This window comes from Oryctolagus cuniculus, chromosome 7, assembly GCF_964237555.1.
Source record: "Oryctolagus cuniculus chromosome 7, mOryCun1.1, whole genome shotgun sequence".
NCBI classification, from domain to species: Eukaryota; Metazoa; Chordata; class Mammalia; order Lagomorpha; family Leporidae; genus Oryctolagus; species Oryctolagus cuniculus.
In genome coordinates, this window is record NC_091438.1 from 113,352,947 (window position 1) to 113,370,833 (window position 17,887).

The 17,887-nt window shown below is 44.1% G+C and overlaps 1 protein-coding gene and 1 long non-coding RNA gene across 23 annotated transcripts in view; one reads left to right on the plus strand and one right to left on the minus strand.

Moving 5' to 3' along the window:
• FGGY (FGGY carbohydrate kinase domain containing) overlaps positions 1–17,887 on the minus strand; it is a 532,663-nt gene that overhangs the window by 169,080 nt on the left and 345,696 nt on the right. For 21 of the 22 annotated variants that reach the window (XR_011390684.1, XR_011390683.1, XM_070078420.1 and 18 more), the window contains exon 9: positions 9,623–9,730. Coding sequence is in view for 20 of the 22 variants with exons in the window: in XM_070078420.1 (XP_069934521.1) it covers positions 9,623–9,730 (108 nt within the window). In the remaining 2 variants the exon portion in view is untranslated. Of the gene's footprint in view, positions 1–9,622; positions 9,731–9,985; positions 10,399–17,887 lie in introns of those variants that run through there. The other variant, XM_070078430.1, reaches the window with a different exon arrangement.
• The window catches only part of LOC103350169 (uncharacterized), a 51,829-nt gene that overhangs the window by 23,318 nt on the left and 10,624 nt on the right, over positions 1–17,887 (plus strand). The gene's annotated exons all lie outside the window — the stretch shown is intronic.

A 17,887-nucleotide genomic window follows, 5' to 3' on the forward strand; every position in this document is an offset into this window, starting at 1 on the left:
AGGTGAACCCAATAGCCAACCAAAGATGACACAAAAAAAGTCAATGAGGAGGGAGAGACAGAAAGAGAGAGAGAGAATGTGAATATGAATGAGAATATATATTGAAAAAACAAACCCACCCTGATTGTCTCAGGAGCCTGTGAGACAGTAGCCAAAGGCCCTAAATACCTGTACTTAGAGTCACAGGAGGAGGAAGGAGTCAAGGGGAGAGAAGAGATATTTAAAAGCCAAACATGCACTCAATTTGGCGAAAGACATTAACTCACAAAATGAAGAAAGATGTCTCCAAAGACCACCACACCTGGGCATGCAATTATGCAGACAAAGACCAAGAAGGAATCTTGAAAGCAGCCAGTGAAAAAGGTCATACTCAAAGGGGAGTCATGACATAAGTGACAGTCGACATCTCATACAAGGTCTCACAATACAAAATATAGACAACTTTAGGTGCTGACAGAACTTTAAAAAATTGTCAACTAGAATTCTATATTGAGTAAAAGTACATTGCAGGATAGAATGTAAAATACATTGAAAAAAGAGAGAATATCTTTTTTCATTTCTACTACGAGAAATGCTAAAGGAAGTTTTTCAAGATGAAGAGAAAAATACTAGATGGAAGCTTAAATTTTAAGACGTATTATTTGGTATATAGGTAATTATAAGTATTGTCTTCACTGGATTATACACTCTGCACAATAATATTCCCTTACTTTATGATCCTTGTCATGAATCCCACAATATGTAATATCCTTACTGTCAAGAAAAAAGGTATTTGTGTTTGTTTATATATATATATATATATATACCCATATGAAGTGAATACAATGCAGTGTTAAAAATTATTAAATCTTACATAAATAAAATAAAAATGCTATTTAAGAAAAAAATAAAGAAACCCATCTCAAACATAAGAGAAATAAAAAGCAATGGGCAATATATAGGTAAACATAAAAGATTAGATTTTATTTCTCATAATTTCTTTAAAATATGCATTACTCTGTTATAGACTGAACTGTATTCACCCAAAATTCCTAAGTCAAAGCCTCAATCCCCAGTGTGACTGAATTTGGGACACTGCCTTTATGGAAGTCATTAAGGTTAAATGAGGTCATTGATAGGGGGCCATAATCTGATAGAAGTGGAGTCCTTATAAGGAAAAGCAGGGACATGGAGTTTTCCTTCCATGTGTACACACCAAGGAAAGACCAGGTGAAGAAACAGTGAGAAGGTGGCTGTCCACTAGCCAGGAAGGGAGCCCTCACCGTGATCTGAATTTGCCATTACCTTGATCATGGAATTCTAGCCTCCAGAATGATAATAAGCTAACTATCTGTGGTTAAGCCACACAGTCTGTGGTTCTCTGTTATGGCCATCTGAGTAGATTCATACACTGTTTAAAGCAAACAGTGAAACAACTACTGCATTGTCATGTACAAAGCATAGGTGGGATACTATGCATATGACAACCACAGCATAAAAAACTAAGGGGAGGGATGGCAAATGGAACTGTTCAGTTGAAAGCTTTTTTGTATTTTATATGAAGTGATATGATATATGTCAAAGGCACACTGAAAAATTTAGGATATTAATTATAATTATTGAAATAACCATTAAGGCTGGCGCCACGGCTCACTAGGCTAATCCTCCGCCTTGCGGCGCCGGCACACCAGGTTGTAGTCCCAGTCGGGGCGCCGGATTCTGTCCCGGTTGCCCCTCTTCCATGCCAGCTCTCTGCTGTGGCCCGGGAGTGCAGTGGAGGATGGCCCAAGGGCTTGGGCCCTGCACCCCATGGGAGACCAGGAGAAGCACCTGGTTCCTGCCATCGGATCAGCACGGTGCGCCGGCCACAGTGCTCTGGCCGCGGTGGCCATTGGAGGGTGATCCAACGGCAAAAGGAAGACCTTTCTCTCTGTCTCTCTCTTTCACTGTCCACTCTGCCTGTCAAAAAAAAATAATAAAATAAAATAAAATAACCATTAAAATAATGCCAAAGTATGTCTAATAAGCCAAAAGAGAACTTAATATAGAATTCTGAACATTGGAAGATATTTGATTAATCCAAATGAAAGGAGGAAAGGAGATAGAGAGAGAAAAAAAAAAACAAACCAGAAATGACTAAAGACAAATAGCAAAATGGAAGATCTCAATCCAATCACATTTATCTTTACACTAAATATAAAGGGTCTAACACTCCAAGAAGTCAGCAACTTTATCTGATCTCTTTATATAAATTAAATAAAACCTTAAAATAAAGACTGGGTAGAAAAAGCAAGACCCACCTGTATGTAGTGTACAGAGATGCACATTACATAAACAAGGACAGAGACAATGGTGGTTTGGTCAATGGCACTTGGAGTATAGGTAAAGAATAGAGGCACTGGTGACGGTTTTGGAGGTGAAACCCAGAGGACTCCCTGATGGACTGGATGTAGGAGGACAGGGGGATGTAGGAATCAGGAAAAATACTAATTTCTTGGCTTTAATCAAGAGACAAATAACAGTGCTCTTTACTGAGATGAAAACAAATAGCGAAGCTTCAACTGTGGAAAGGAACCAGTTACCACAGTCAGAAAACCAGGAATAATTCTGGATTCTTAGAACATTAGATGCTTCCTTGCCATCTAATACATTTTCTCCACTGACCGCAATGCTATCCTTTTAAAGCACTCACCTCTCTCTCTTTTCTGCATACTCCACAGCCAATCCATCAGGGGATCCTGCAGTCTCTACCTTCAAGTTATATCCAGAGTCTGACCACCCTTTACCACCTCCACTGTCATCATTCTCATCTCTGCCTCTTTCCTGTCTCTGTGCTTCCATTTCCACTGAATGGTAGATTCTCCACATAGCAGCCAGCAGTCAGAAGAACCCTTTTATTTGTTTATTTTAAATGATTTATTGATTTATTTGAGAGGCAGAGTTATAGACAGAGAGAGAGGTCTTCTATTCGCTGGTTCACTCCCCAAATGGCCACAATGGCCAGAGCTGGGCCGATCCAAAGCCAGGAGCCAGGATCCAGGAGCTTCTTTTGGGTTTCCCATGTGGGTGCAGGGGTCCAAGGACTTGGGCCATCTTCTACTGCTTCTGTAGGCCACAGCAGAGAGCTGGATTGGAAGAGGATCAGAGGAGCAGCAGGGACACTGGCACCGCAGGTGGAGGCTTAGCCTACTATGCCACAGCACTGGCTCCAGAAGGACCCTTTGGAAACCTAAGTCACTCTGGTCACTCCTGTGCCCATATTCAGAGTAAAAGCTAAAATTCTTACAATGGCCAATAAAGTGACCTCACTGCCTTCTTGAAAGCATTCCCCAGAACTCTCATTTGGGCTCACTCTGCTCCATGCATCTGGCCTCCTTGCATTCCTGTAGCTTCCTAGGCAAGCACCACCCTCAGGATCTTTGCACTGGCTGTTCAGTGGCCTGATCTATTCCTCCCCAGTTTTCCAAATGGCTAACTTCCTTTTCCACCTCACTCTCTTCTCAAATGTCACATCCATGAGGACTACCCTGACTGATATATTTAAAATTGCAACCCCGCCCACCAAACTCAACAAACCACCCCTTCTATTATTTTAATAACTTAGAACATAAAATGAAATCTACATATTGTATATTACCTATTTTTTTCCTGTGAGAATGTAAACTACATAAGGGTCCATATTTTTGAAGGGGAAAGAATTTGATGTGTTATTCATTCAGGACAATACCTTGAATACAGTTAGCACTCAATAAAAATTGGTGGGGCCAGCAATGTGGTGTAGTAGGTTAAGCCTCTGCTTGCATGCTGGCAGCCCATGTTGGCATGAGCTGGAGTCCCAGCTGCTCCACTTTGGATCCAGCTCCCTGCTAGTGGCCCTGGAAAGCAGCAGAGGATGGCCCAAGTCCTCGAGCCCATGTACCCACGTGGGAGACTCCAAGAAGCTTCTGGCTCCTGGCTTTGGATTGGCCCAGCTCAGGCTATTGTGGCCAATGGAGAGTGAACCAGCAGATGGACAATCTCTCTCTCCCTGTCTCTCCCTTTCTCTGTAATTCTGCCTCTCCAATAAATAAATGAAATAAATCTCTTTTAAAAATAAAAAAATTGCTATATAAACAAACTTCACTCTAAAGAGTTTCGACTTTACAATTGAAGAGCTATCTAGAGTGAAAGGGTCATTTCTGTGCTTTAAAAGAGTACTTTGACTGCAGTGCAAGAAAATGACTAGAGGGGGAAATTAGAGGCAAGGAGCCAATTAGGAAGCTTGCAGGAATCCAGGTGAGTACACACTAAATACAGTGAAAGCCAGGGCAAGATCCAGGGCAGATTTGGTCTTTGTATCCTTTAAGTCACTTGAATTAGCTTATGTGAAATGCTGGGGGCACACCTAAGTCTATACAGAGGTCCCATCAACACTGACACACATGTGTTTTTCTGTCATGGTCTTGCAAAGCCTGGTACTTGTATTTCCTTCAAGATACTTTAAGTGAAAATCACACTGACAACAGTTGCTTCTTCAGGACTTCTATAAGAGAATTGTAAGGAGAACTGGGAAATGCTCTTCCCTAAGAGTCAGGACCAGTTCTGGAAAGATCTGGAGCCCCTACTGGCCGACCTGTGTTTGCACTTTGGCTCTCCTGTTACAGCTATAAGAGCTTGATCAAACTACCCCACTGTTGGCAGCCTATTTTTTTGTTCACTAGTAGTGTTAACATCATAACACTGGCCCTATACACGTGCTGTGAAGATCAGATGAAACGCTGACTGTTAGCAGCCAGAAGTCCATGGTATCTACTGGGTACTCCGTGTTAGCTCCCGCCTTTCCAGTGGGCTACAGGGATAGTACAATGCCATGAGAAATTGTGATGGTCAGTACTGTATCCCGAATTCTTAGTTGATGATAAACGACTGGAGTGACCTCATTCCTGTCTAGTCCAGGGTAATTGCTCAGGAAATCACTAACATTGTGGGGTGAGTGAACGAAGGAAGGAACAAAATCATTATCTCCAGAGCCTGGACAGCACTGTGCATGCTGCAGTCTGTTCCCAACACACTTAACAGCAAAGCGACTTCCATAAGGGACTTCCTGAGGCACCCTCAGGCGGAGCAGCTTTGGAGATGCGGAAGAAGGCAGCTGCGGCAGGAGGCACTGGCAAGGTATAGACCCTAAAGGTCCAAGGGCACACAGGAACTTGCTGTGCTGCAACCCTGTGACTCAAGTACGTAGATTCTAATTCTGCCTTCAAATAACTGTAGCACAGTCTCGCATTCATGCGACTTGCGTAGCTGTCTCAGCCTCTCTCACTCAGCACCTAGCCAGTAAGAAGGACTTCGAGCAGGACAGAGAGGAGCTTTGGAGGGAGGAACGGCCCAAGTGCAGCTGGAGAGAAGCTGGAGCGTCTGGATGCAGCGACTGCATGGGGTCTGTGTCCAGCACAAGAAGTCTGGGAAAAAGCAGGTTTTTTTTTTTTTTCCCCCACCCCAGGAGATTGTAGATTGTAAGCATGACACAATCCTTGGTGGGCCCTTGGTGAAGAAACTAACATCAATCACCCGTGTGAAGCAGCATGTGCCTTTCTAGGAAGAAGTAAATATCAGTGAGACAAAACGATAAGAAACGGGTGACTAATGAGGCTGACTCTCAAACAAGGCTGCGAGGGCTTCAGAGCCGGAGTGATCCTGGCCTGTTTTTTCCCTTCATCCTGAAGATAACCAGATGAAGACTCTTTATTAAAGCATCAATCTAAGCATATGCTTGGAACAAAGGTTTTGTTTTGCCACAGGAGATCTATATTTAACTGGAAAAATGAGACAAAATGATCTATTTTCCGATTTACAGTTCACATTGTTTTAAGTTTCCTCGTCTTTTTCCCCACTTGGCGACCATTTTCCTTCTTTTTCCCATTTCCTTTCCCATCTGTCTGCTTTAGATGGTAGATTTGTAAGTGCATCCATGTCTGGCCAATGCACTACCAGTGAAGACACTTTGAGATGTGACTTAGTAGAGAAAGTGCGTATCAAAGAACAAAAAGGGATATTACTTCCTCCTACTGTGTCCCATTTGGCCACGTAAGACCAGAGACTGGGACTCACAACAAATAAACCAGAATCAGTAAAGAGTTGGGAACAGTGAATGGCAAAGGAATCCAAAAGCAGCCGACTGACAATGGGTCGGGGTCTCCAGCTGTTTGCAGTTTCAGTTCCCCACTAGCAGGTTATGGGTAGTAAGTGCACCTGTGTCACAGGAGTTTGGAGGGTTAACCTAGACTACACAAAACGTTCTTGGAGTTAAGACTGGGAAATAAGTCTTCAAAATAATGTCAGGCACTGTGATTATCTTTTAAAATGTTTACTTATCTATTTGAAAGGAAGAGTGAGAGAGAGAGAGAGAGAGAATAAGAGAGAGACAGAATCTTCTATTCATTTATTTTTTGACAGGCAGAGTGGACAGTGAGAGAGAAAGAGAGAGAGAAAGGTCTTCCTTTACTGTTGGTTCACCCTCCAATGGCCGCCGCAGCCGATGCACCGCACTGATCCAAAGCCAGGAGCCAGCTGCTTCTCCTGGTCTCCCATGCAGGTGCAGGGCCCAAGGACTTGGGCCATCCTTCACTGCACTCCCGGGCCACAGCAGAGAGCTGGCCTGGAAGAGGGCAACCAGGACTAGAAGCCGGTGTGCTGGCGCTGCAGGCGGAGGATTAGCCTATTAAGCCGTGGCGCTGGCCGAGAGAGAGAATCTTTTATCCACTGTGTCACTCCCCAAATGCCTTACAAGAGCCAGGACTGGGCCAGGAAGAAACCAGGAGCCTAGAACTCCATTTGGGTTTCCCATGTGAGTGGCTGGGATCCAAGTGTCTTGAGTCATCATCAGCTGCCTCCCATGTACACAATAGCAGGAAGCTGATTGGAACAGAGGTGGAATTTGATCCCAGACACTCAAATACAGGATATGGGCAGCCCGAGTAGCAGTTCAACTCCTGGTGATACCATGCTGACTCCAGTCACTGTGAATATTGTGAATGACATTCATGCAGGACCAGCATGGTGGTACAGTGGGTTAAGCTGCCACCTGTGACGTCAGTATCCCAGCACTGGTTCCAGTCCTGGCTACTTCACTTGTGATTCAGTTCTCCACTAATGCACATGGGAAAGTAGTGGGAGATGGCCCAAGTACTTGGGCTCCTGTCACTCACATGGAAGACCTATATGGAGTTCCGGGCTCCGATGTTTGGCCTGGGCCAGTCCTGATCATTGTGGTCATTTGGCGAGTGAACTAGTCAATGGAAGATTTCTCTCCTTCTCTCTCTTTGTAATTATTTCAAATAAATAAATAAATCTATTTTTAAAAATCATATATAAAAATTCTTTTTGTAGATGAAATACTCAATGATCTGCAATCATTATTACTAATATAGCATAGTTGGTATGCACACTGTGGTGCAGTGTGTTAAGCTACCTCCTGAGATGCTGGCATCTCACATCAAATGCTGATTCAAGTCCTGGCTACTGCTCCCCTTCTGATCCAGCTTCTTGCTATTGTGAATCTGGAGAGGCAGAGGATGATGGCTTCAACACCTGGGCCCCTGCCACCCATGTGGGAGACCTGGATTGAGTTCCAAGCTCCTGTGGGCATTTGGCAAGTGAACCAATGGATGGAAGATCTCTCTCCATCTATCTCTATGTGTCTCTCTCTCTAAAACTGAAAACTAAATATGCATGTATGTATATTTTAATTTACTTATTTGAGGGGTAGGCATTATAGTAGAGCAGGTTAAGCCCCAGTGTGAGACACTTGCATCTCATATCAGAGTGCCTGGGATTGAGTCCTGCCTTCACTTCTGATCCAGCTCCCTGATAATGTCCCTGATAAGTAGCAGATGTTGGTCCAGGTAATTGGGTTCCTGCCACTCCATGGGAGGTCCAGATGGCTCCTGGCTTTAGCTTGGCCCATCACCAGCTTTTGTAGGTTAAGAGATGAAACTAGTGGATGAAAAAATCTTTGTCTCTCTCTGTTCCTCTCTCTTTCTCTGTCAGTATGCCTTTCAAGTAGATTTATGATTTTAAAATATTCATTAGAGAGAGAGAGAGAGAAACAGAGACAGAGCACTTCACTTTGCTGGTCCATTCTCCAAATGCTCATGATAGCTGAGCTGGGCCAGGTTAAAGCCAGGAACTGAAAACTTAAGGTAGTTCTCCTATGTAGGTGACAGGAACCCAACTAATTAAGTCATTTTACCTGTGGCCTCCCAGAATGCATATTAACAGAAAGCTGGAATTGGGAGTGAAGGCAGGACTTGCACTCAGGCACTTGGGTATGGGATGTAAGCATTCCAACAGTGGATTAATAGCCACATCAGATGCTTGCTACTGCTTTGTTACTTTTCACTTCCTTACCTTTGTTCCTATGCAAGTTCTCCTGCCCAGGGGGAGCCATTGCTACCTGCTGTGCTGGCATCCCACATGGCTGTCAGTTAGAGTCCCAGCTGCTCCACTTCTCATCCAGCTCCCTCCTAATGCACCTGGGAAAGCAGCAGAAGATGGTCCCAGTGCCTGGGCCCCAGCATCCATGTGGAAGACCCAGATGGAGCTCCAGGATACTGGCTCCTGGCTTCTGCCTGGCCCAGCCTTGGCTGTTGTAGTCATCTGGGGAGTGAACCAGCAGATAGAAAATACCTCTTTCTCTCTCTTTCTTCCTCTCTTCTGTAACTCTGCCTTTCAAATACAATAAATAAATCTTTAAAAAATTAAGCTATTCTGCCTAGAAGACTATCCCTATCTTTCATGCCCTGGTTTGTTCCTATTTGTTTTTTAAGGTTCAGGACAAATGCCTTCTCCCCTGCAAAGTGTTCTCTAACTTGGCTTTGTGCCATCCATGTATGCCATATCTCTGATCGAGTACTCAACTTATTTTCAGGGTTCGTTTCTTCATTTCTCTTCCCTATTAGACAATCCCATTAATTTAACACATTTCTATTAAGCACCTTCCGTGAACCAGGCATTAAGCTGCATGCAAAGAGAAGCATGAGATGGCCTTTATCTTTAAGGAGTTCATAGTATTGTAGAAAAGACAGATTAGTAAACCAATAAGAATATTAAAGTGTGATGAAGGGTGGAGTTGTGTCATAAAGGATAGATTAGATGATTGACATGATAAAGAATCCCCAAACCGGGAAATGAGCATGTGCATGGGGACAGATTTATGGAAGAACATGAGCCATGGGAAGGGTGTGAGGGAGGGCACGCTTCCATCAGCCATGTGTGGCACTGCTGGGGACAGTCCACATGGGTATGAGGGGCCCAGAAAATTACCTGAACTATGTCTCAAAGGCCATGGGGAATAACCGAAGGATTTCGAATAGGGAATAACACCATCATTTTCACAAAGCAGAACATCACTGTCACTGCTGGAAAAATGTACTGCTGTGGGGAAAGATCAGCTGAGAGGAAGGGGTGGTCGTCCCTGCCTGGAGCAACATGTCTGCCCGTAGCAAACAGGCTGACGTGCGTCATGTGTCAGGCTGGAAATACAGAGGCAGTTAACTCTGCCTTAGGAGTATGCAAACCTTCCAGAGATGGAGCCCATAGTACTGTGGCAAAAACAGGAGACCACGAAAAATGCTCATGGTTGTACTAGAAAGCTTCAACTTACCAATCTCCCAGTAACGCTCTGACCACCTTCGTTCAGCCAGAATCCAGGCACCATGGCTGAGAAATAAGGCCCCCAGACACCAGGTACAAAAATTGGGTCCTTGCTGATCTGAAAGGAAAGGAGTAAAGTATGAGAAAACACGGATCCCCAGGGATAGAAGGAGCCATACCTTCCTCCCACCCGATGTGCCTATGAGTGCGGAATTCAGCTGCTTCCTGAATACTTTTCATGCTCCGGAAGTCACTCTCGTCCGAGGAAGGCAAGGACACATTTTTTGACAATCTTCCTGACAAATCCATGTAGATAGACTCTAACCGACAAGGAAAAAACGGTCAAATACCAAAAACAAACAAACAGAAACACCTGATGACACATTCCTTGCTGGCTCCCTCTCTGAGGCAGAGCACACAAACATGATCCCCATTCACCACTCCACCGTTATTCTCCACCATTTGCATTGAGGCTTTGCAGCTCCTCCCATGGAGAGGTCGTCTATTCCTCTATGCCCTGTCTCTGGGTCAACCTTGTGACTTGTTTTGCTAAGAGAATGAGGCAGGGTGACACTGGGATGGTTTCCCAGGGCCCAAGCCTCCAGAGGGCTGGAGATTTCAATTTCTTCTTCTGCTCTTCCACCTAGGACTTGAGAACATGCCCAGGCTAGTCTGTTGGCTGAAAAGACATGCACAACAGGGCAGAGTCAGCTCAGCTGTCAGGTGATGGCCCAGGTACACGAGAGACCCAAGCTGACTGGCAGCTCACTTGCCCAGATCATCAGAAGCCACCAATCAACCAATAGACTTCTGAGCAAATGAATGTTTATATAGTTAGAAGTTTGTGTCTGTCACATAGCATTTTTGTGGCCGTAGATAATGGATGTATTTTTTCCCTTTTACAAACATTTATGAGCCACCTAATTGTGTGCCCTCTATCTTCCTCGGGTGCTGGGGACAAAGAGATGAACCAGGGTTCTTACTCTTAAGAAATGAAGCTATAAAAATAAATAGAAGATGGTGCAGTCTAAAGGACAGTAAAGACAACATGTAGAATTTCGTAGAGGAGCATGATGCGTCAAAGAAAAATAAACATGGAGGCCACCATTTACCTATGTACCTCAAAGCCAACTGCCCATAACCAAGTAGCTAAAACTGAGGTCATTACTGCAAACCACAAACAAGGCACAAAATGTAGACTGCACCATTGTCAGCATGACTTAAGGAAAGTAAGGTGTAAGCTTCACACCCTTCTATGATTCAGTAAAATTAAACCCATTAGCTCTAGACAAATCGGTTTAAACAAGTTTGCCCTGAAAAAACAAATGTTACCATCTAGCAGCCAATCACAAAAAAGGTCAAAATACTTCCTCCTTTATGCTTTATAAACCGCACTGCAGCTGCTGGAAGGCTAGCTGCTTCTCACTCGGTTTCAAGTCTCATGGTTCGCCATCTGTACGTTGTGTATGGCAATAAACTTTAAATTTTTTTCCCCAACTTGTTCTGATTTTATTTTTGACAAGTGGAATGGCACAGAGATGGCTTCTTAAAGAAGGGGACGTAAGTCGAGTTTTATTAATAAAAGTACAACCCGTAGGATGTAGCTAGTTGATGTGGCACCTGCATTCCAGGTGGGGAGAAGAGCTTGAGCAAAACTGCGTGGGTGGGAGGGAGTTGATCAGGGTTCAAAGTCTGCAGGGGAATTTTGTACAGATCATAGCAGTCCCTTTAAATACACGGAAAGGTATAGAGATGTGCCAGACAGACAAGGATGGACCCTGTGCTGCCCCGTCCATCCTCCAAGAAGGGATAGCAAAGGTTGAGTCACGCTTCTGGGAGGGTTTGGTAGAAGGTGCAGGGGCAAGGGAGTCAGGCACACAAAGTCTACTCCATTATCTCAGGGCTAGAAAGACAATCTAATTAATTTATTTATTCAACAAATATTTAGTCAGCTTTCTCTATATTCTTGGTACTGTGTGCTAGGCCCTAGGGATATGGAAGTGAACTCATGAACTTGAGAGTCTAGCATTTTAGCACAGAGATCAACCTTCTTTCATTGTCTTAATCCCAATTATTACTGTTTCCTTTTCATTAAACTTAGTGATTCTTCAAATCTATAGAAATCCCAATGCCCAAATGGAAGGAAGGCAATGAAACTATATAACACTGTCAACCTTTAACTTCATCCAACCATGGCTACATTTAAAAGAGGGAAGTTTTATGTGTAAAAGAGAAATAATAATCTTGGGGCCGGTGGGGGAAGGATAGGCTTCGGCAAGGGAAGTAGGTCAGCTTACTTGGATGACATTTGTTCCTTCCTTTACTGGTTCAACAGCTGTTTCCTGAGTTCTTACTGTGGTCCAGGTCTGTGCCAGGACTGGGGAAGGTGGTAAACAGAGGAGCACGGTGCCTGTGTTCATGGAGTGTTTTGACTTGAGAGGAAGACAGACTAGGTGACTGGTCACTTGGCTATGACCAGGAATTTCCTGGTCTTAGCATATAACGTCTTGTGTCCTGGAAAGCCCTTCAGTTCCAGCCACACTGGGACAATTGTTTACTATAAGACAAGCAACAATCAAATCATCTAAAAAATGTGTGATAACAAATTGTGAGAAGAGAACGGAGGAAAGCAAAGGGTATTATAAAAGTGTATGAGTCAGGTGTACCTAGACTAGCCTGGGCAGGGGAGGTTTCTCTTAGAAATTGACGTGTGAATTGAGGAGTAAAGCATACAAAGAAATTATTCAGATGGCTGTGTGTGTGTATGTGTGTGTGTGGTGTTTATGTGTATGACAGAGAGAGAGAGAGGAGTTATAAAGCATGTTAAGGCATAAGAAATATACACTATTACTTATTTCTGTCACTCTGCTTTGCCCAGTGACAGTTTTATCACATGCCAACCCAGAAACTCTTAAGCCCTAAGTTGCAACCCAGAGCTTCCTTGGGGAGAATAAGTAGTCCATATTCATATGCACTTAGGATGCAGGGTTTGGATAGGCAGACGTATACCAAGCCAAGGGAAAACATCTCTCTTTGTGCCCTGCACCTTTTCTCTCTTTACAGAGTTCTTAACCTCATTGGATAGATTACTCAGAGGTGTCCATGGCCACATGGCTAGTAAACAGCCACGGTGGGATTTGAACCAAGCCAGATGTTGACTTCAAACCCCATGGTATGTTCTTGCCCCATCTGTACATGTAATTGGCTTGGGAAAGAGACCCATCACTGGCTTCCTTTCAGCCCCAGTCTCACGATTTAATGATGCTACTGTGTTAACTACAGCAGCACTTCCTTAGAAGATTGTGTGTGGGTGATAAGGAAGGTCAGGTGACAGCTTTGCCTAGCTGTGCCCAGGAAGCAAGTTCCAAGTTGACTTCTGCGAGTGCTCACTCAGCTGGCAAGGCATGTGCTTGTCATCAGACACCCCGAGAAAAACAGGAAAATAGAGTGCTTCCAGTTACCCCTGAACCTTGTTCTTGGAAGAAACCAGTAATTGGAGAGAGAGAGAGAGAGAGAGAGAGAGAGAGAGAGAGAGAGAGAGAGAGAAAGAGAGAGAGAGAGAGAATACAAATTTTTGTGAAAGTTCCTTCTGTGATGATGGCAGTCTTGACCTGGTAGCACCTCCGTGACCCATGCCATTGCACCGATGACAGGTGTTTATCCAGGACACTGACTTCCCAATAATAACGATGCTGCCAACAGCCACAACAGCAGCTCAGTAACAGTGACAGGGTGCTTGGTAAAGGCTTTCTGATAAGCACATTACAAGTATTAAGTTGCTGCATCCTTATAATGAATCCAAGGAAAGATGCTGCCATTATTCTTATTGCACAGATGTCTAAGCTGAGGCAGAGTTAAATAACACATCCAGTGTTACAAACACACCTAGCAGTCAGGCTCCACATTCTACTTGGCAAGTAGGTATCTATGTCTGCCAGATTGTGGTCTTGTTTCTAGGGTATCGCTGCTTCTTGGAGTCCTTCATTTGTCTTTGAAGGGCAGAAAGCAAGGACCATTACAGTCAACATAGTCTCCCTAGAAATGAACAAAACCTCCTGGTCATGATGACAAATAGATTAGAGATTCTTCATTCCCAATGGCTTTCAGTAAGTCTTCCCTGATCAGGTTGTGAGCAGCACAGGAGAGGACATGGGTCAGGACAAGACTCCTCCTGATTTTATTCCTAATTCTGCCACGTTCTAGCCAGCTAATCTTTCACAAATAAGTCTTTCTGAGCCTTGGCTTCCTCAAATACAAAATGGAAGGAATGATAGGAACGTTAGAGGACTTTTTGAAGATTAAATTTCACATAGAGACAGTTCATTTGGGGCCAGTGTTGTGGCAGGTTCAGCTGCACTGGCATCAGATACTGGAGTGCTGATTTGAGTTCTGGATACTCTGCTTCTGATCTAGCTTCCTGCAAATGCACCGGGGAGAGCAGCAGAAAATAGCCCAAGTCTTGGGCCCCTGCCACGCACATCAGAGACCTACATGGAGTTCCAGGCTCTTGGCTTTGGTGTGGTTCAGCCCCAGCCATTGTGGCCACATTGGGGAGTGATGGAAGATCTCTCTTTGTCTCTCCCCTCTCACTCTGCTTGTCAAATAAAATCAATAAATCTCTAAAAAAAGGAAATAGTTCATTCTATGGGAAATATCAAGTAAGCATCAGGTTGTCCTTGAAATGAGTTACTTATGTGATTTAAGAGCCAGGATTTCTGGCTGAACAACCACAGTCAAAAGTAATTTCAGCCATGAAGGAAGTATTCAGATTGGTTCTGCAGCTTATTTTAGTCAATAACAAAAGTAGAAAACATAATAGAATAACACATCACATTTTTAGAGGGTGAAACAGAAGGACTGCTTATTAGGGGACATGCCTAAATCAATGGTCAAAATTACTTGGAAGAGCTTGAACACTATGCAGAATTCAACAAGAAAACTGTTCCTACTTATTTAATAATGTAGTTAAAAATTCACACTTAAAATATACTAGAAATATTCTCTTTCATAGATTTGGTAACAGGTAAATAGGTATCCTTTATAGTATTGTTTAAATTACACTTGGGTATTTTGGAATGCTCTTTTTTTTTAAAAAAAATAAAAGATTGATTTCTTTATTTGAGAGGCAGAGTTATAGACATAGAGAGACAGAGAGAGAGAGAGAGGTCTTCCATCCACTGGTTCACTCTCCAAATGGCTACAACAGCTAGAGCTGGGTTGATCCAAAGCCAAGAGCCAGGAGCTTCCTCCAGGTCTCAAACATGGGTGCAGGGGCCCAAGCACTTGAACAATATTTTACTGCCTTTGTAGGCCATTAACAGAAAGCTGGATTGGAAGAGGAGTAGATGGAACACGAACTGGCACCCATGTGGGCTGCCAGTGCCACAGGTGGAGGTTTAACTTACCATGCCACAGCGCCAGCCCCTTTGGTATACTCTTTAATCACATGCAGTGTAAATGAGACTATAAAAATTCCAACAAAATAAGACATTTGGCAGCATTCTATATGCCAAGCTCTGAGATCAACAACAAGGCTGCAAGAGTAATAAGGGCAATTAATAATAATACAGTGGCATGGCTCCTTTCCTCAGGGAGCTCCTAATCAGATAGGGCACAGATGGAAATAAAAAATGACAACAAAACAAGGCAGGAGAGAAGTGTGGCGTGAGCTCCAGGGAAGGATCATCTGACTGCCTGGGAGCAAGTGAGTACTGCATAGCAGAGGCTACACTGAGGCCAGGCCTTGAAGGATGAGGACAGGGAGTGCATCCAAGGCAGAAATGGCTGAGCAGACGAGACTCAGTGGCACAAAGCTGTAATGCATTGTGATTTCCTGAAAGCTCAGTTTGAGATTCTGCATTTTACATTAAATAAAATGTCTCATGCTCTTGAGGATGAGATAGTTTGTATCAGCAGATCCTACTACCCAGAAAAACTCAATTTTCAAAAAGCTGTGGTGGCAGGTGCCCCGGCTCACTAGGCTAATCCTCCACCTAGTGGCGCAAGCACACTGGGTTCTAGTTCCGGTCGGGGCACCAGATTCTGTCCCGGTTGCCCCTCTTCCAGGCCAGCTCTCTGCTGTGGCCAGGGAGTGCAGTGGAGGATGGCCCAAGTCCTTGGGCCCTGCACCCCATGGGAGACCAGGATAAGCACCTGGCTCCTGCCATCGGATCTCTGCGGTGCGCCGGCCACAGCGCGCCGGCTGTGGTGGCCATTGGAGGGTGACCCAATGGCAAAGGAAGACCTTTCTCTCTGTCTCTCTCACTGTCCACTCTGTCTGTCAAAAAAAAAAAAAAAAAAAAAAAAAAAAAAAAAAAAAAAAGCTGTGGTGAGAAAAAGCTTGGGAGTAATAACCCTCTAAGTAACCCTCTAAGTCGAGTAATAACAGGAACCAATAACATGGAACTGATGATGACAATAATGAATAACAGTCACTGCTAAGAGTCATGTACCACACACTCTTCTAGGCCCTTTTCTCAAAGGATCACATTTAATGCTCAGGATAATCCAATGAGAGAGGTCTTGTTATTACATTGACTCCACAACCGAGGGTGTCAGAAGCAAACAGCCAGTAAATAAAAGAGGAATAATTTCAGGATCCAAGTTATAAACCACCGAATTATTCCCTTCTCTATTCCTCACTCCTCTCATCTACAAAATAAGTGGATTAGAAGAGATGTTTAATATCTCTTTTGTCTTTGGGATTTTCCAAGATTCCATAAAGTTGAATCACACTACCCAGCTGGTCAAGGAGAACTATCCAGGAAATTGTTTCAATAGACATTCTGCCCTAACTTGGCCTGGTGCTCATGGGAGGGTCTTGGGGTGTCTCCTGGGATTACTTTAAGTACCCACTTTTCTGTCTCATTAGACTATTCTGTGGTCAAGATTATCAGGGGATTTTTTTTTTTTTGACTGTCAACTCCATGAGATTTATTACACTGGCAACTATCTAGAACATCTTGCACTAGCTGAGTAAATATTTAGCAAGTATTTACTGAATACACACTGATTTTCAACTACTGTTTTAAAATGGAAAAGCTATAGATAGGGGGGCATCAGAGCCATGCAGAGATGTAGCCACGTGCTCCTGAAGCTCACAATCTAGTAGGAGCTGGAGTTGGGGGTGGGCGTCAGGACAACTCAGGTGTCAAGGGACTTGCGAGTGGGCATTTGCATTCAGACTTAGAGTTACCTTGACAGTCTGTAGACTCAAACATACCCAGCCTGTATTTTGGCCCAGGATGCAGGCACAAAAGGGTAAGCAAAGCCTCTCTCCGTGCCCATGTGCAAGCTGGCTCCGTGAATGGATGCCATTGGCTGCATTTCATCTAAGACTTTAGTCCTGTTAGCTGAGTTTCCTTGCAGTGACAAAGCCCAGATGCCTGCTCATACCTCCCTCTGGGAGAGATGACTGGCCAGGAGCAGGGAGCTACCCCAACTCTGTTTGTTCTGCCTTCCCCCCCACCCCATCATCCTGAGGCTGGCTTGGCTTAAGCCTCTGGCAGGAGCAGGAGGCAGGCTCCAGGCGCCAGCAGTCCTGGGAGAGAACAGGAGGTTTTGTTTTGAGTGCCTCCAACCTGGTTGGGAATTTAGAGGGTAGCCGCAGGCATGTGTGGGACTGGGTATTTCCGTGGTGGCTCATCTCTCCCTCCAAATGGACTGGGCTATCAGTTTACTAGAGAAAACCCATTTCTACACATTCCAGCCAACCCCCAGATCATTACTGTACAAAACAGAGCACAAGGAATTCTGTTTGTGAATGGGGCTTTTAGTAGTCACCTCTACTTTTGCCTTTCTCAGACTGAACTGTTGTGAGCGACCAGCATGTCTGTCTCTCCTGTGAGGGACCCTGACTTATTTAAAGGCAGTGAACATGATTTATTGAGTAATATGAGCACAGACACTAGAGTTAGACAAGGGTGGGCAATTCTGACCAAGAATCAGTTTCCCAATCTGCAAATGGGGACGATCTCATCAACCACAGAGTTGTGTGAAAAGCTTATACAGTTTATACACATAAAGATCCCAGACAAGGTTAAACAACAGATGACTTAGTTCTGCTTGCTTTTGGGAGAACAACAGTTTTGGAGTCCAGGCATCGGGCTTCAGGGCCAGTTTCTACCCACTGTTAGAGCTCTATCTTTTAGGGAAGCTATTCTTCCTCATCCCTCTTACATTCTCTCCCATGTTCACCTCACTCTCTATATCTCCTGGAGTCAACTCATCCACTCCTATATGAATAATGACAGTTTTTATGCTACCGAGTGCCAAG